Source organism: Eumetopias jubatus, unplaced genomic scaffold, assembly GCF_037043125.1.
Source record: "Eumetopias jubatus isolate StellerSeaLion01/CBP00866 unplaced genomic scaffold, mEumJub1_p1.0 scaffold_12, whole genome shotgun sequence".
Lineage (NCBI taxonomy): Eukaryota > Metazoa > Chordata > Mammalia > Carnivora > Otariidae > Eumetopias > Eumetopias jubatus.
This window is the reverse complement of record NW_028274818.1, coordinates 15,943,734-15,963,647: the sequence shown is the minus strand read 5'-3', so window position 1 is coordinate 15,963,647 and position 19,914 is coordinate 15,943,734. Positions and strand designations below refer to the sequence as shown.

General features: G+C 39.2%; 2 protein-coding genes across 2 annotated transcripts in view; one reads left to right on the top strand and one right to left on the bottom strand.

Moving 5' to 3' along the window:
* The window catches only part of USH2A (usherin), a 716,035-nt gene that overhangs the window by 63,748 nt on the left and 632,373 nt on the right, over positions 1-19,914 (bottom strand). The window lies entirely within an intron of this gene.
* On the top strand, positions 11,770-12,170 carry LOC114210454 (large ribosomal subunit protein eL42). The gene has a single exon (XM_028104726.2). The coding sequence runs from the start codon at positions 11,793-11,795 to the stop codon at positions 12,111-12,113; it is 321 nt and encodes a 106-aa protein (XP_027960527.1). The 5' UTR covers positions 11,770-11,792; the 3' UTR covers positions 12,114-12,170.

The following is a 19,914-nucleotide window of genomic DNA, read 5'->3' as shown; positions in this document are numbered from 1 at the left end:
CTTCTTGGCAAAACTGATTAGTGGTCTGATTAACATCCTATCTCTTAGATTTGAAGCAGTCCTGATATCTATATGTCAAAGGAATGCTGCCGAATCAGGTAATTTATTGTTTAAATCTGAGTGTCAGTGACCTTTCAGTCTTTTGAGTTGCTCCTTCCATTTTCTGTAACTCCATTGCTGCTCCTGCATGAATGTCTATGTCCTGATTTCAGGGGTTTTTTTCATTCCTGTTCATATAGCTTTAAGGAGAGGAAATCATGGTACCTTCAGGTAGAAATAGCTAATTTTCGGCCTCCCAACTTTTGAATGTTTTCCAACCTCACTTACTTGCTCTCCTAGATTCTATTTCACTTCCAGTCAAGTGGAAGAATCAAGTGCCAACATTTCTAATTTGAAAGTTATTGGGATGCCATAGCTTGGATCTGATCAGGAAGACTTGCGGATGGCACTGCCAGTCCTCATCAGCATGAACTCCTGCAACTTGCTTCTGTAGGCTTACCCTCTGCCTATCCATGCTCTGCCCCTCTTCCTTTGCAGCCTGTGTTCCAGCCTTGTGACTCAGAGGCCTGGTTACCACACTCTTCTTCGAGGCTTGCTTTAGCCCATGACTTCTCCTTTGTTCAGATTGCGCTTCCATGACTGGCAACTCCTAGCCATCCTTAGAAAGAAATTTGATGTCATCTTCATTTGGAAGAGTTTCTTGATGCCCCAGGCAGTTACTTGCTCCTCCTTTCTGCTCTTTATATTGTTTATGGCATTTTTACATTACATCATGGTGATTTGTTTATCTGCCTTCTCTCCCCACTAGACCTTGAACTTAGAGGACAGAGACTGAGGATATGAAATGTGTTTGGCACCTTCTGGGTGCTCAGTAGGTTTCTGTCAAATGAATAAATGATCTTTTATTTAAATTTATTTTGTTTTTATAAATATTAATTTAATATTGTATGAAAACATTTTATTAGCAATGTGCTGGCTGTTTAAAAAAATATTAGGCAATAAACCCCATTTGTTTGAATCCAGGATTCCATTTATTTCAAGACACACTGTTGTTTTATGTATTCCTAAGAAGAAAAAAATGCTTCCAAGTGAATGAAGATACAATGCTTTTTTATCACTTAGAATTTTTATTTTATATTTGGGAAAAGACATCCTTAGACTTGTATGGGCATAGTGTTGTTTTTTTTTTAATTGTATATTAAGCTGCTGTTTCTGTGCCTTTCTATGTCTACAATAACTTTCCATATCAAGTCATAGTGTAATCTTTTTGAAAACATTTTAAGTGGCAATTAAACTCAACGTATGTAGTAGCAACAGGGTACATAACTCAACCGAAGTGACGAGAGTGTGAATGGCATTGATCGAGTTTGTGCAAGCACAGGAAATGACAATTATATAACAACTGCCACCTTCAGCAGGTGTAAACTTGTTAGATGCACGTGATTTCAGAGATGGAGAAATGTGAAAAAACGTTCATCATAAAAATCAGTGAGATTCCTGTTCTCTGTTTTCTGAGCATCCCTCCTGAATAGAAAAGGACACGCTATGATAAAAAGCCAGTACATAACTTCTAGTCCATTGACTTTGGCCAAAGTGACTTGCTCTTGGTGACAACAATGGTACCAGAAAGCTAAAGCTGGCCTGGTTAAAAGGCTGCCGAAATACACTGCCACCCAAGCTATGCTGGGACTGGCAATGGCCCAACTCAAAAACCAGACCTAAGAACTCACGAATGTTGTTGTGAGGATGGTAACAAATGGAAACCATTGGGACTCTGGCTGTGCACACGTAACTGTTCTGAGAGACACATCTGGCCACTACCTCCAGTGGCTGGGGCTGTTCCTTCCAGTTATTCTCAGCATATGTTCTTGATGCTTTTCCTTCTTTTCCCAAAGAGTTTTTCAAAGGGTTACAACAGTGAGTGTTTAGTATATGGCAAGCACTTTCTAAGTGCTCTTTGTATTTTAAGTTGTTCAGTCCTTAAACCAACCTCATGAAATAGACAGTTACTACCTTAATTTTTCAGATAAGGAAATGCATGCAAAGATGGTTGAAGCAAATTGTCCACAGGGATAACTGTCATACAATTATAAAGGGACGAGCCAGGATTTGAGTAGAGGCATTCCAGTGTCTGTTGTCTGTACTCAAACTTGGAACTGTGTTGGGTATTGCATCAAATTCTCCTTACCACCCCCACAAGGACCACCAGACTTTGGAAGGTGGAAGCCAACCTATATCATATCTTGATATAGATATTTTCTCACTTCTTTTTTTTTTCGCAGGGAACCAGGAAAGGTTTGCTCTGCTCTTTGGCCTAAGCAATTTGTTTGTGTGAATTCTGCTTTCTGGGGAGTCAGGCTAAATGGTCATCTGAAGGGAAATAGAGAGGTTGCTTTTCAAATAGGCACTTTTTTTTCCCTGTAAGTCAGGAAAAGCACACATAGTGAGTCAAAACTGATGACCCTTGAGGCTAAAAGAAAAGATATCATAAAGGTATACCACTAAGAGACTTCCACAACTTACTTGTAAGAGGCTCCAAAGGGGTTAACTGGTTATCAACAATCGGAACTCAGGTGATTTAGACATATACCGGTGGTACACTTAAGTAGTTGTGGAATGATATTGAGCTGCTGCTTTGAAAACATTTGAATATAATAGGGTTTAAATTTTCTTTTTTCTTTGGATTTTTCAGTTAATATTGGAATTAAATTAAAGCATTAAGTCAACCAGCTTAGTGTAAAGCAAATTATGTTAGGTTCACCATTGAGGGCTTCGTTATGGAATATCTATTGACTCAAGCTTATTAACTTGTAAATCCTCTAGTTTTAGATTATGATCTATTGATTATCTGCTTTTATTTGAGTTTTAAATGAATAAACAAAAAGAAATGATCATGGTTTAGTCATTACACCTTAAGAGAAAATGTACTTAAGCCAAGCACACTTAATTAAAAATAAAAACAACTTTCATTTTTTCTGAGAGCTAGAAGTTCTGGTTCTTATTTTCATTTAGGCAAATCAAATATTGATTTTAATTTCACATAACTGTTTTTAATAGACATTTGGACAAAACAGGAAAAAAGTTTATTACTGAGGATAGAAAGTGTTGAGAATCTAGATGCTTTAAACAGTCAACTTATCATCAAAAGCCCTGAGTTCAAGTTTTGGCTCTGTTACTCATACTAGGAAGCCCTTAGGCAAATTATTTACTGTTTCTGAGTCTTGGTTTCTAACAATATCTTTCTCATGGACTTTTGTGAGGATTAAACCAGATGATCTTTCCAAAAGGGCCTGGCGTATCGTTGGTACTCAAGAAAAGTGCTCTGAATCAGATCCTTGCTAATAGAAGCAGCTAAGGAAACATGGGCTTCTGTTGATTTCAAAGGGTAATTGTTTAAATTTGATTTTATGCTTTGTTTAAAAGCTCTCATCAAAGAAAAGTGCTGAGATTGGTTTATGGTCTGAGGGTCAAATCCACAGTCAAATATTTATTTAGCATCTACTTTTTTCTAGCATGGTGCTAGGCATGAAAGGCAGTGGAAAAGAAGTAGAAAACATGCAAATCCTGGATTTCAGGAACTGCAACCCATTAGGAATGGAAGACTCACATTCATGAAACCACACAGAAAAACACAAGGAAACAACCACTAAAGGGGTATACATAGGAAGTCATCATGGGCTTAAGCATTCGCAAAAGACTCCACAGAAAGGATGCACTTTAAATAACAATATGTAGGAACTGTACAGTAGGAGGGTAGCATTATATCAGTCAATGCAAGATTTAAGCAATTAAAACATATCTAAAATTCATTTAAAAAATCTTACAGTCAAGAGGAATCAGATATTGACCTTCATATCTGATGCAGAAATCCCAGAAGACAGTGGGTAAAAAGGCAGGGAGGGAGGGCATCTTTTCAACACAATAAGAACCAAAGACTACTTTGCAAAAATTTTATTTACTGTAACCAAGACTCTGGAATCTGCTTATTTAGAGATTTAGAAATGATTCCATAATAGTTTCACTGAACGGAAGGTAGAAAATTGTTGCCTTGCTATTTGGACTACCTTGTGCAACTAGGCAAGGACACAAAAAAAGAGCTTAGACAGGTGGCAGAGGTGATTGATAAGAAAAAATAAGGATGCTATCACATCATGAAGCTTGGGAAGCTCATGCATGAGCCTAGAAATGTTTCCCCACCCCTCCCTTTTTTGACCACCTTGCCAGGCTAATGAAAGACAATTGCAAGCTTATGAAGGCAAGACCACCTAGAACACAGATCCTTCAAAAATGAGTTTGGCTGATCTCATCAACCAAACAGTCCCAATTAGATAAGAAAGGGAAGTCATAAATATTACCACTGGTCTCTTGACTTATGGTAGAGAAATAAATTCTATAAATGATACTGTTTTTGTTTTTTGTTGTGTCATGTATATCAATATTCATTCTCTTCTTTTAGCCCACTCTTGTATATGTGACATGTTGGAGTGTTTACTATTTAGTTTTGGGGCTATAGATGATCAAAATTGGATTATGAAATAACTAGAGAAAGATGGGAGACTTATCAAGAGCTCCTGGGCTTGAAGCTGGCTTTTGTAATTGGAAGAGGCTTATCTGGTTTGCCTCGAATGTGGGGACAGTTTGAAAGAATATACAGGAAGAAATGAAGGCTGTTAGATAGCTTGGGGGATGCGCTGGCCTTCAGGGAAGACTTCATCACCAGTGTGCGAATGATATAAAACCAAAGAACAGTTTTGGAAACTGGGAAAATATATTACACATCTGATGGTTGAGACTTATATTCCCAAGCAATGAGCATTGACCTGTCCAAGATGCACCAGTGATTGAACATGACCTTTTGAAATCCTGCGCTGAAGGTCAATGCACATGCTGATGGGTCATGGGAATTAACTGGACCACCCAGACTCCTGAAGCCCAGAATCTGAGTATACATCCCCGTTCCTGAATTAAAATTCTTCTCCTAGTTAACTGCATGGTTTTCTCCTTTCTTCCTAATCTCTGTGCCAGTGTCACCCTCTTGTGAGGCCTTCCCTGGCCTCCCTACATTAAATATCACCCTCCCTGTCCTAACAGCCCAATGCCTTCCCCACTCCCACAACCGGCCCCTAGAACATTCACCTGACTAGCCAACAGAACACCTCTGATCCCTCATCGGTGATTTTTTCCCATTATCATATATTTATATATTTTCCCTTATCATATATTTATATATCAGACATATATACACATATTTAATATATATTAAAATGTAAAATATATACTTATAAAAATATACATAATTATCTTGTTTACTGTCTTTCCCCACTAGAATAAGAGCTTCAAGAAGGAAGGAATTTTGTCTGGTGTATTCAGTGCTGTATATCCAGTTGGCATATATTAGGTGCATGCTGACTGTGTAAGTAAATGAATGAGTGAAGTTCTGGATCAGTTGCTAGAAAGGGAAGAATGGAGGGGTTTACAACATGGAGGAACTGGAAATATTTATCTCATTTACTTACTTGCTTCTAGCACAGAGTGATAAATTACAGTTTATGGTTCCATGCTAAGTGGTTTATGTATCATATTATCTGGTTTTAACTATACTATCTTTGCAAACATGGGTGACTTTCAGGATTCCTGAAAGAATTAAAAAACATGGTTCAAATATCATACTTAGAAGTCATACATAAATGCAGAACAAGTAAATGGCCAATTTGATACTTCTTACTTTTGGTGCAAGCTCATAACCAGCCACAGTCTGAGGTATAAACACTCATAAGCCAATCCTATTACACCAGAAGTTGACAAAGAAATTTGAAATTATCAAGGAGACCACTTGGAAAATGGATTGATATCCAGTGTTATTAATGATGAATTTTTCAATAAATGTATATTGTGCCTTGAGATACCAGCTAATGATATTAGTTCATGATTAACCAAATATCCTATTGGTAACTTTATTCATATCTACACTTTTTAAAATTTCTATTTTCATAGTGTAAGTAACATTTTTTCACTAGTGCATACTTTATAATCTATAAATAAGTAATGGAGATGTGTGTTCCAAAAGTTATTATTTATAGGAGTGTGCATTCTGAAAAGTTTGGAGACAACTGGCTTATGTTAACCTTCTTCCTGTAGCAAAGCTATTATTAAGAAGGAAAACAGCAAAATCATTTTCCTCTGTGAAAAATACAATGGAATCCTATCACTAGCTTATCATGAATAAAGTCTAAAATAAGAACAAATAACTCACTTATGTTGCTGCCTTGTAATTGACAAAATCCAGGACTACTTTTTGGAAGATAAATGCTTAAAGATAATTTGTAAAAAAAAAAAAAAACTCATCCCCTTGACTAATTTCCCAGTGGGAAGTACTGACTATTATTGATAAAAATGATACCGACGGTCATTGCCCAGATGGCACTTTGAAGAATATAGTTGGAGACAAAAACCCTATAAAACGTGCATGTCACAAAATCCTACTAAACCTCTATTATGCAGTTGGGCTATTATAACCAGTTACACTGTTACATTTATTTTATTAGTTCTTTTGAATAATTTGATTTAAATTCTCCGTTAAAGACTAGAGTGAAGAAGAACAAGGCAAACATAAGTGGTTCAGCAAGGTAAAAAATATTTACACAGCCTCTCACTCCGGTGTTACTTACAAGATTGCAAGTAATCAGTTACACTGCAAAAGGTAGTACGCTGGGAGGGAAGCAGGGTGCTATGGGGACACAGGGCACTCCCCATCCCAGGGAAGCGATGTTCAGTTATCATAGTGACTGTCATCTTAACAATTGTGCAAGTGCATCATTCACTGTGGGTGACTAGAAACAGATGAAGAGGAGCTGAAAAATGGGAGAATTTTCCTTGTCTCATGTCTCTCCGATAACTAGGCAGACTACAGAGCATGAAAGATGAGGGCTACCCAATTCAAACCAGAGCACGTAGTTACCATCTGGGCATTTTAAAAGTAGGACACATGAAGTGCTCAGATGTATCCCCCAACAGGGTGCAATAATACAGCAGTAAAAAGAAAACTGCAGAGAACTATGGCCACTTCCACACTTGCAATCATTCTAGTACAGGAAGAGGCAAGGATTTTCCAAAAACCTTTTGCTCAGGTTCATCTTAACTGCTCCCATGTTTGGTGCGCGGACGGCTTCCGAGCTTTGGCAGTCCTACGTGGTATGTAAGCATACCCAGCAGAGGGCACTCTCCTCATGGAAAGAAAAGGGCTGGACCCTTGGGGACGGAGCACTTGGCTTGAGGGCTCAAAAATGAAAATATTCTGTAGAACACACACACTAAAATAGTCATTTCCTTTCAGAAACATTCACTGCTGAAACAAATATTGACTTTTAAAATGATGTATTTGGCTCTCAAAGGTACCCAGTTCAGTAATTTCTTTCGGATGCTGCCAGCTGGGGACCCTTAATTTTCTGAACAAGAATTACTAAGTTATTCAAGAGTTAGGAAACAAAGAGCCTCAACACTACATGTTTTCAGATCTTTGAAGATGAGAGTTCAGAATTTCTTATTTCTGGAAACCTCTATCAGCTTCTGTAAATCCTCAAAGCATGCAATCTAGTAACTCTACCTTTAGTAAGTTACTGTTCTATCAGTTAAAAAACCCCTCAAACCCTCACTCTCTTCTAGCTTCTGATGTACATTTTGCAATGAGAGAGAACATTATTAACAGGAACAAATGTCAGATATATAGAAACATACAATCTTTGGTCACAAAATGAAAATGCATGAGTTAATATGTTTAATACACATATTTTAATGGAATTTTAATTATGTCGATAGCTCCTTTTATAATCCTGACTAAATTCTTTCATATTTGCAAAAATGAGTATTTACAAGATCAAGTAAATTCATAGGCTTCTTATTTGCTGGGTTGCAGCTTGATGAGTAGAGAGGCTACAAAATGGCATCGCTTGTAAAATGAGGCATCGAAATATCCTAATGAAACTAATTGCTGGGAGTAATTTAAGGCTCTCTTCCGGCCTCAGGAAGGAAAGAAACTAAGGAAATACAAATGAGAGAATTAACAAGAATACATTTTAGGAAGAAAATTTAGCAAAGTGAATCTTTAAAATTTAAATTTCCATTTAAATTTCTTTGCTTCCAGATGAAACTCCAGATACATTTAAGAGGGGATTCCTCCAGATTTTTTCTGGGATTCCCCAGAGAATTTTTCTTTTGGTCTCTCTTCATGCATCGTTTTTTATTCTACTCCTTGTTAAGAATTCTTATTAGCCAATCTAACCATTCAATTTATCCTGCCTATTTTGTAATGAATAAATAGCACATACTGTTAATTGGCCACCTGGGGTTCAAGGAGGGGAAATACGGAGTTGATGTCTGAACACTGTAATGTGCTGACAACATATTGACCACACTCTATTTCACAAGATTTAATATCAAGGTTCCTTGCCCTATTCACCCCTCCCCACCCTTGCTCCATTTCTTCATTGTCTGTGAGACTAATATAATTTTTTTAAAGTGATTTATTTCTAACAGATGTGATCAGCCAGCCGCAGGGACCTGGATGCACACTGCCCCTAACAACTTTAATTTCTGGATAGAATAAGCATATATTCCACTAATAAATAATTATCATTCTGTTAAGGAAAAAAGAAGCCAAGGCCTGAGGTATGATGACCAGGTCCTTCTGGGCGAAAAGGACAAGTAGATGGGCTCTCCTGAGGCCCTGACTATGCTCAACCTAAATGTGATAATTATTGTATTTCTAGAATGTGGTAGGTCACAAAGGGACAAAATTAGTCATGGTTTAATGTGCACAGCAATATTTAGGAAGCTAATTTTAAGTCTACATTAAGTTTCTTGTAAATCAGAAATTGCACAAGGTGACATCAGAAAAGATGGCAGCATGGCTCCTGGTATAGAACATGGCCAATGAGACAGTAGCAGAAGAAAGATCCAGCCGACCTTACCTCCAGCTCCTTAAGCGCTCTTGTGGCATCTCAAGGGTAGGTGTTGGGGGTGTGCCCTTATGGTCGGTGCTCTGTGTTTGAATGCTGATGAGGTGGCCCCAGGCAGTGGGTCCACAAAGCCTGTGATGATATGACCAGTTTACCTAATGAGGTTCGAGTTGTGACCCAGCACCGTCTGCAGCCACTTGAGGCACCACCTGAACACTGGACTTTAGGTAATATTTTAAGTGGCCGTAGTTTCCCAAGTTGAGCTTTGGAGAAGAAGTCTCCTCTAATTTTTCCAGCCAAGAATTTGCCTTTTCTTCTCCCACTCCGGCACCTGGACTCTTGGGTCAGCTGCCTTAAGACCACATTCTGTTGTTAATAGGATTTGCTAAGTAGCACATGGTCTGGGGAAGACTTGTTAGGGAATGAAGGGTAAATGAAAAAAAGGACAAAAATAGTTTTTCTTCAAAAATAATTGTCTCTTCAGACAGGACCCGATGATGTCTTTACGGAATGATTTTCTCTCCGTCCACCAGTTTCAGACCATAATAATCACCATTTCCTGAGTTATTTACTCTGTTCCTGCCACTCTATGTGGTGCTGCATCTGAAGGAGGCATGGCTAGGCTTGGTCTCCCCAGGGACATGGTGGGATGGTGCCAAGCCATCTCCAGTTCATGTTTGCCTGCCCCCAGACCCATGCTCCTGACCACCTCTCTCCACAGCTTTGCTAGACATCTGATGAGATTATTTTGAAAGAAGCTGCTTTAATGTCAACCCAATAAATGGAGATAGATCAGAAGAATGTCCCCCTCTCTACCTCCTAACACAGAGACTCACCACCAGATGTTTAAAGCCAGGCTTCTGTTTCCTTCCTTGAGAAAATGTCTGGTCCACTTCCCTCCTTCTGTTCAAATTCTACCCACTACTTAAGGCACAGACCTCTCCCAGGTCTTCCCTGAAATTTTCCATCCAAATGACACTTTAATTCTTTGAATCTTTCATAAGGTGTGTACTATATTTGTATTAGACAATTAGTTATATCATGCCATGTGGTTTCTCTTATGGTATTAAACTATCACTTGTGGCTTTCATTGATCTTTAGCTTTTCTAAATAATATCTTGTTTCCTCGAGGTGGATATTTCAAGAGGCAGCACTGGGTAGAACAGACTTTAGAAGGAGAGAGACCTGAAATTGAATCACAACTTTGCAATGAGTTGTGTGACTGTGGTCAAGCAACTCAACTTCTCTGAGTTTCTGTTTTCTCATTAATAAACTGTAGATAATAAGACTGTACTAAATGGTTATTAAGATGAAATGAGGTGTCATGGGCAATGTAGCTGCAGTGTGTTTTCTGGAGAAAATTCTCAACAAATACTGCTTAGAGATTGAAATCAGAACATATAAATGATTATACCTCAATGTGATTTATCTGTGAACACAGAGATCTCCTCTTAGGCTAAATTATATGGCATTACCAAGAAATTGGGAAAAAAAATTCTAGAATATGACTGTAGTTTGAATAGAAACAAGAAACCATATGCAAGTTACCTGTTGCTCATTAGAGATTTTATCAACTCATTATTCATTTATTCATCATACAAATGTCTGTCTAAAAGTGGCATTGTTCTAGGTTTTGGGAATCAGGGAGCATAGGAAGCAAAATCCTTGCCCTCAGGGGGGTTATATTTCTGACTGGAGAGACAGATAGTAAATAAGACAAATGAGCCAAAATGTATACTTCTAGATAATGTTAAATATTAAGGTGAAAAATAAAGCAGGGGAGAGGGACAAAAAGTGTGTGGGGCAGAGGAGAGGAGTGAAATTATAGCTAGGTAGGCCAGGTAAGGCCTCCCCAAGAGTGACAGAAGGTGACATTTCAATTGAGACCAGAAAGAAAGGAAGCCAGCTATGGGGATTCCTGGGGGGAAGAGCTTTCCAGGCAGAAAATGCTCCAGTCAGCAGATTGCCTACACCGGCCCTTTGTGCCATGAGGACATACCAACTGGTCCTCACTGACATTAATGCATGTATATAAAATAGGATTTTTTTTGCTTCCTGCTGTTTTCTTCTTTTTTATTTTTCACTTTATTTATTTTTTTTTAAGATTTTATTTGTTTATTTGACAGAGAGAGAGAGAGACAGCCAGAGAGGGAACACAAGCAGGGGGAGGGGGAGAGGGAGAAGCAGGCTTCCCGCTGAGCAGGGAGCCCGATGAGGGGCTCGATCCCAGGACTCTGGGATCATGACCTGAGCCGAAGGCAGACGCTTAACGACTAAGCTACCCAGGCACCCCTATTTTTTACTTTAAAGGGCAAAATATACCCTAGGCTTTTTCTCTTTGGGGAAATAGAGAAGAAAAAAAGTGCTAAAAAAAACCAGACAAATTCCCCCCAGGAATTAAAAGTAGCTTTCTTTCAAATTATCTATAGATATCTATATCTATAGCTGTATATCAAATTATGATAAGCTTTTCTTCTGACTTTACCATAAACTATGTTTCAAACATCTTAGAAGGCCAAGAGGTTGGAGGCATGGTGTGATAGTAAAACATGAATATTCTTATGATCCACATGGACATATTTTTTTAAATGCTGGGGTGTTTTCGTATGATGGGTCCAAAAACATCTGAAGGGTTCAAGTCTCTCTCAAATATTAATGGTCTTTTCAGTATGATGAGCTTGAGTAAGTGTCCTCTTAGTATTGTGCCCCAAATAGCAGGACTTCGAAATTTTCTTTGAAAATTGAAAATATAGTGCCAATTGTACATTTAATACCACTCGTCACCATTAAGGAAGATGGTGGGGTCTTGCTTTCCGTGCCGATAGCGCTCTCGCAAACATGGTGAACGTTCCTAAAACCCGCCGGACTTTCTGCAAGAAGTGTGGCAAGCACCAGCCCCACAAAGTGACACAGTACAAGAAGGGCAAAGATTCTCTTTATGCCCAGGGAAAGCGGCGTTATGACAGGAAGCAGAGTGGCTATGGCGGGCAGACTAAGCCGATTTTCCGGAAAAAGGCTAAAACTACAAAGAAGATTGTGCTGAGGCTTGAATGTGTTGAGCCCAATTGCAGATCTAAGAGAATGCTGGCTATTAAGAGATGCAAGCATTTTGAACTGGGAGGAGATAAGAAGAGAAAGGGCCAAGTGATCCAGTTCTAAGCTTCATATTTTGTTAATATTACGAAGACAATAAAATCATGAGGTTATGTTCAAAAAAAAAAAAAGGAAGATGGTGGGGTCTTCTCCCGGCTCCGTAGCAACAGAAACCCTTAAGAAGGTCAACTTCTATCCTTTCCTTTGGAACCGGTTAGCTTTCTCCTCACCTGGGACGAGATGTGTACGTTGGCCCACTAGGACTTGCAAGACTTGTTTAGAAAACACGGCTGTTGGGACACATGTGGGAATTAGAATAAAGAACGGGACGGGGCTTTTCTCCCTGGACAGCTTCCAGAGGGGACCGTGCTCTTGATATTACCGAGATAAAGAAGAGTTTTTAAGACACTTTCTATTTCCATACGAGTTCTTTTGTATGCTGGGTTGCCTGCCATTATGTTTATGTAATTCTGACAGTGTTCTTAATGACACACTAACAGATTGTAAAACACGCTGCTGGCATTTACTTGTTTTTTATATTTTTAAAACAATGTCCTTCATGTAACAGTAGTTAAGCGCGGCAGAAGGACATCATTAGAGCCATGGTTAAACTGTAATTTACACCATTAGGAAGGCAGGAGCAATTTTTATTGCCTGGCAATTTTCTTGCTGAAATATTTGGACCATATGGCTCAATTTGTGTAATAACCTTAATTTCTGCACCCTTCAGGTTTGCCTCCATCTCCTACGGAATGGTAAAATGCGGTTTAGCAGAAAAGGCAACTGTCTATACTTAGAGAGTTGAGATTAATAACATGTCACGTCCTGTTTTTGGTGAAGGAATTCGAATAGCAGCCAGATGGTATCTCTACAAATAACTGTCAGGGGTCTTGATCTAATCAATACAATGTATTAATACATCTCCCTTTGCTGTTTCTCCAGGGGCCAGTGCACAACATCTGGAAAGAGTGGGGGGGCCCGCCAAGTAGAAAGCCGATTCTTTTCAGAATCAAACTGAGCCCAATTAATTTTTCATGTATCCTTGATAACTGTTTCATAATGAGCTATGCGTCTTGACGGATTTGGGGTTGGCAGAGCAGGCTGCCCCTGGTTTCTATCCCCATTCAGTCCACTTATAGAAACCAACCCATTAATCAAGCTATCTGGCATAAAACCTGAATCTCAGCTCAGCAAGAGATCAATAACCATCCTAAAAAAAAACACAGAACCAGCCACTAATGGGCACAGGTATCCAGCCATGACACTAGTAATTGCCTTAGCAAAAATAAAACTCTGTATCATAATCACCCAATAGGAACTTATATGATAAAATTCATTACTTGTGCCTTGTCAAAAAGTAACATTTACATCCGTTAAAAATATACTGTAATTTTACTATCTAGACATGGCCATTATCTTTCAGGGGTAGACAACGCACCTTTTTGAACGGATTAAAACTCCCTGATTTTGTAATGTGAATATTTAATAATCCAAGTATCACATAAAATGTTTAAAAATGAGTTATTATGCTTATTTTAAATTCAGAGTACCTGAGGGGCTCCTCAATACAATCTTTAGACCAACCGCACGTGACATACAGTGAGCCAGCTGTGCTAAGAACTCTGATGTGATGTCAGATTGGTCAGATTTCTTCACTCTTTGGCTGGCTTAATGGCAAGATTTACAATTCAAATCATAAATTCTTCGCACTTTCCCAGTGGCTTTATCTCAAACCCTTACTCTTTTACCAGACTCAAACCAGTCATTTCACTTCTCAGTTTGCAAATCTCTTTTGGCTTGGCAGGGATTTCTGCATTCCCATTCCTTCTGAAATAAGAGACCCAATGACTTTGTCTATGCAGAGGAATTTAGAGCAGAGAGGGAGAGATGGAGGAAACCCAGGGCATATATTATGAATTTATGGCCTGCTTGGTAAAACATTCCTTTGTGGCTCTTAGACAACAGGTGGAAACCTGTTTTGCCCTTATGAGAGTCCAATTTTGATTAGAAAAAAAGTCCTGGGAAAGGCTGCTGTTGAAACAGTCCTTCACTGGCTGATCATCTGATCAAACCCTGCCAAGATGATAGAAAGGTCTAAGGAATCATCCAGGAACTTGAAGGTGATGTCACATTCATCTCTTCTGACAGCGGGACTAAGAATCATGATGCTGTGTTCCTTCAGTCAGTGGTTTGTGGTTCGGCAGGATGAGCGCTGGGTTTGGAATCAGGGGTATGAGTGAGGGTCCTCCTGGGTTCTTGGAAGTATGTGTAAGTACAATCAATGTCTAAGCCTGACCAAATAATTGCTTATCATATCATAATTTGTCTCTTTCCTTATTTGCTTCAAGAACACCGCGAGTCACAGAGAGAAGAGAGTATTTCTTCTTTCTTTGTATCTGTTGTAACTTCTGGGCACAGTAGGTTCTCAAAAGAGAATTACGTGAATAACTGATTCACGGAAGAGTCCCATGATATCTCTTGGTCTTGATCGCCACGTTAGAGTTTATGTGTCTTGGTCCTCAGTTGCAAATAACTCATAATTTTCACACACGTGTGAGATTTCAGAGAAGCAAGTAGCACAGATTTTCAATTTTCATTTTGTTTGCTGATGTCCAGTGTGGATAAACAGAAAACACCCTGATAATGGTGTGTTTATAGTGGAGTTGCATAACATCGAGCAAGAAAAATACTCGAACAAATAAATTACGTGACTAAATAAAATCTGAAACTTGGGGTCCACAATATGTGGCATCCATAATTTTCAACTTCTGTCATGCCATTATCAAAATGGTTAATTTATACAAGCCTAAATGCTCTGTGACAAAGACAGAAGAGAGTTGCTGTCCGGGGGCCTCCGGAGTCACAGACATGATCAACAATGCTAGCAGTTCGAGCTTAGTTAACACCCGGCTACAGCACTAACAAGATGTTTCACCTTAAAAATTATATCGAGATAAAAAGATTCACTTGCAAACCCATCACATATGTATTCACAGGTGGTGGGTGTGGGTCATTGCATTTGGATTAAAAAGCAAATGTCTCTCTCTACATGAGAGGTCACTAGCTGGAATAAGGCAAAATCTTTTCACTGTTCGGCATAATTAAAATATTCCAAGAGTGGTTTCAGTAATTTAAAAATCACAGTATTGTTGTAATATTTTTCTAGGCTTCAGGAGCTCACAATTGTTTGGCCCAATCAAATCTGGGAACACTAGAGAAGTTATCACCCATCAAGGTAATTACTTTCAAGTTGAAATAATTACTCTATCAATGTTAATGGTCTTTCAACTTCAATAAAGCACTCACCTGCCGATAATCATGGCTAACCTCTTGCTCTAATGCAATTCCCTCTCTATTTAGTAGGTTATATTACAGCCGTTACAGTGGTCACTTGTCCTGAACAGCTGCTGAATTTCACTTTGATCGGCTGTGAACCATAAAAAAATTGGTCATCTGTGTATGATTTCCCCCTCACCCATAAGCCCTTGCAGAGCTCAGGATATGATCTCTTGGCTGTAATAGGGTACTTTAAGGGCAGCCATCTTGTCTCAGGTAGTGGCTACTTTCCACTTGTGACAAGAGCACAGTAGTTCAATTAACTTCTGCCCTTCACTGCCATTTACAGCTTGCTGTCTCTGCTAAATGGCATATAGCCTGAGTTTATGGCCTGGGCCTGTTACCGTGTGGACAAGTTCGTTTTATTTTCATATATGTATTTAACAAGGTTCTGTGGCATTCTTAGGTGTCTTTACAATTCAGCTAAAGACAACAACAACAACAATAACATACTGGAGTGAAAGGGCAAATAGCCTCCTCACCAACTGCCCCTCATATACCACCGACAGGCTGCTGTTTGGCACAGGTGAAGCAGGCCGATGCCAGTTTGGCAGAATCTGTGTGACTTGTGAAGCATGTGTGTGTGTGTGTGTGTCTGTGTGTGTCTGTGTGTTACCAAAAGATCTCATGTTTTGCTGATAGCATCCCAGATTGGGAATGGGCAGGGTCCACTGAGCATCATGGTGGGTAAACAGAACTGCATCTAGAGAGGTAATCACCTGACGAGGATGCTTGGAGGGGCAAGACTGAGATGTTATGGTAGAAGAGGAAATGGGTCAGTGCTAAACCTTAGGGACACAAAAAGCATGTTCTTGCTCCAGGTGACTTAGAAAAGAAATAGAGCCCAATCCAATACTTGAGACATTACCTGGAAATTAACAGTGTGGTATCAAGAAATACTTAAATTTGTAAGCTCTGAATTTTGTTGTGAGGAGTGCTTAAAATATATAAAACGTAAGGGTTTTCATTCATGACCAAACTAGTACAGTTGCTTTATGCAAATCAAAACTTTTTCTACTTTTGTTCATTTCTTCCAGCTTCTGTTAGTCCAAATAGTAGGACTTCTCAAGTTTTACATCCTATTTACATTGCCATTTACAGTTTCTAAAGTACTTTGCATATGCATTAATATATTTAGCCCTTGCAATAGCCTTGTGAGTTAAGTAACATTTTAGTTCATATTTTACAATCAAGGAGGAGGACAGATCTATTTGAAGTGTAAGAACATGATCATTTGAGGAGGAACAACATGTGTGAAGAACCTAATGTGGTCTGCAAGCAGAAGGATTCAAGATACACTTTAGAAGCAGAATCCGTAGGATTCAGTGATAACTGGACATGGAACTAAGGAAGGAGGAGGACTCAAAGATTATCTGGCTTGAGCAACCAGAAAGATGATAAATCCCTTTAGTTATGGAACAGGATGTATTAGGGAGTAATAAGTACAGTTTAGAAAAAATAAGTGATAAGTAACTCTACTGGAACTGCTAGACATACCTCTACAGGACTTATAGAGAGAAAGAATCAGCCTTATACCTTCAAGTCCACCTTCCTCTGAAGATCTATATAAAACAACCTATATAGGAGAAGATCCTGGTTCATGAAAAGCAAGTTGAAGAAGGGAATTCTGTAGAGAAGCTTCCCCAGGTTATTTCCTTACTACTTGGGAAGAAGGAATGGGGATACGTCATACCCCTCTCTCAAGGCATAGGAGCCATATCCAAGAGAACAACTTGAAGGAATTGAGAGGTGTCTGCAAGAAATGTAAGATGGACAATCTACTCTTTTCATGAGGATTGTTACTGAGCTGAAGAGACTCAGGGTAATTCTGATGCAGCTACTAGTGTGGAGAAGCATCTTCTGAGATTCCTATGTGATCCCAAGATATGGGGGTCATGGCTTAGTCCGGAAGCTGTTTCCTGCTTCTTATTTGATGAATTCTGAAGTTGGGAAGCTGGCTGGGTCTCACCCAGCGTGGTAGGTCAAGTATAGAAGATAGGGCTGGACAAGCTGTACTTTCCTTAGTTGGTAGAATGAGTTTTCCCCAGCCTTGGCGGATGTCAAGAAAAGAATGAGTATTTTTTTTTTTTTTCAGTGAAATAGGACCTAGTATTAGCTGACTGCTCAGGAGATGAGAACCCAGAAGTAAAAGAGGTTGTGGGGTGAATCTCTGGGGGGCAGTAACGGTGCAAGAAACTAGCCAGAGAGTGTGTTGCATCAGGGAACATAGAACATGGAGCTTCCCATGCAGGATCTCCATATAACCCCACAGGAAGCACTGGCAGTTGAGTAAGAGACAGATTCATGAGTAAGGCTCTGCTCCTTTTTGTCTAATTCTCTCTTTTCTTCCACAGTCCTGGGGACATCAACAAGAGAAGAGGGGAACTAAAGAAGAGGGAAGAAAATAAACAAAATAAACATGTCCTTTCTTTTCTACTGCAGATCTTTGAACACAAGTCAGGCTTTAGACTAGATTTTTTTTTTTAAACACTCAAAATGAAATGAATCCTGATTACCAAAACTGGGCTGGTCCTTGTCACTGAATGTGGCTGGAAAACCATAGGACCTGCCCTGGAAATCAGTGATGATTGAGCAAGGGAGTCCCGGAGGAAGCTTGTTGGAATAAAGTGGTTTGAGAAAAATAAAGTTCTCTCTAAAAAAGTACTTATATGAAGTTCAAGAAGACTTATGTGGTTTGCATCTCTGGTAATATTGAGCACAAAGCAGATCCCTGATACATATTTGTGATTGGTACCATATTAGAAAAATGGGATAAAGGTAATGCAAGGCTAATGAATGAAAAGTTAATGTCAGACCAAAGACATCATTACAATACAACAAAATGGGTCACACGAATAAGTGGTTATTGTTTTGTGTGACATTTATCTACCTCTATTTTATGATTTTATATAAAGAATGAGTAACACAGTTACATTATAAAATGTGAAAATCTCAGCTCGTAGAACTGATATAAAAAGTACAGTAATTGTTCTTATTACCAAATTTTTCTTCATTTTGGAAAGATAGTCACTGAAGGAGTCCTTACAGATACCTCGATCTCCTAGTGCATTTCTATTGTCTTGTAAATAAGGGGAGAAAAGCCTAAGAGCCATCAAATTTTAAGAGCTACAATTAATTAAGATCATATGTAAAGAGCAAAATTTTACATTATACTAAACCAAAATAAAAATGGGATTAAAAACAAATTAATCAGTTTACTCACAAACTCTCCACGATACGGCAATTATGAAGCATCTCATTTCCCCCCACAGATCTACTTAATGGTGAAGAGATTTGAGACAACCACAAGAGAAAATTTTGAATACTTCTTCCTTGACTTTGGGCAAGGGAGTTTGGCAACTAAAATCTAGAAACTAGAGTTTGTAATTCTGGATTTTATTTCCAGATTAGAAGCCAACTTTTAGTGACCCATATAATTTGCTTACCCCTCAGCACTGTATGCTTGATTCTACCCAGAGAGTGAAGTACCATCTATCTTTCAGGGTACTGGGCAAATGTATGATCTGGGCTTGATGTTTCATAACCCTGTGGGGTAAGCAGGGATATACTGAGAGCACAGACTAACAGGTAAACCACCTTTGCCTTTAAATCCCAAGTTATTTCTGCCAGTGCGATGGCAGGTGCCAGTGAGAAAAAGCAAACAAATCTGAATGGTGGCAGCAGTATCGCCAAGCTCGCCAGGAGTGTTCCCTGTAAATACCACCATGGAACTCTTGCATGCCAAGCAAGGCTAAATACACTTTCTCTCCTGACACTGCACAATTCATCACAGAGCTAACTGGGAAGGGAGTTTAAGGACTTCTACTTAGAGCTTGTTTTCAGTAGTGGAGAGTGTTGGTCTGAAGAGACCCTAGGCATCTAGGTATCTCTCTCTTCCCCTTAGAAGAACCTACTTGGGAGATGAAACTTTTCATGAAATTGGGAGAGAAGCTGGTGATACATTAAAGCCCACGCTCCTTCCATTTCTCACCTCCTGCTGCCTCTGCTGCTGCTGCTGCTGCCAACACATATGCTCTCCGCCCCCATGGAGGGCCCCCATTGCCATTTCTCCATCCATTGCCACCATCGAGAGGATTCATGCATCCATTGCACCTGTTTTATGTGGCTCTCCCAGCAACGTCCACCTGTCTATAAACAACTCTGGGGGGATGTTGGGACAAGCCAGGGATGGCACCACATTATAGGCAATTTATTGGTGGCCCTTCATGCAGAGATAGGATCCCAATAAACAAGAGACTAAATGAGACTGTTTAGTGATACCTCTTGCAAGTCTGTGGATTAAACTGCAATCCTTCAATTGTGAGGATGGATTCTGTGCCTCACCAATTGAAAATGTAGTTCCGTTGCTCTGGAGAATTTTTAGCCAGAGTGGTCAGTGAAACAAAAGCTCGAAATATTCCCTAGGGCAGGCACAGACATGGAAGAAGACAGTAAAAATGTTTAGCTAGTATAGGAATTAGAGAAAAACTAAGTAGAGCCAGGAAGACACTCAGAGAGAGAGACTTGAAAG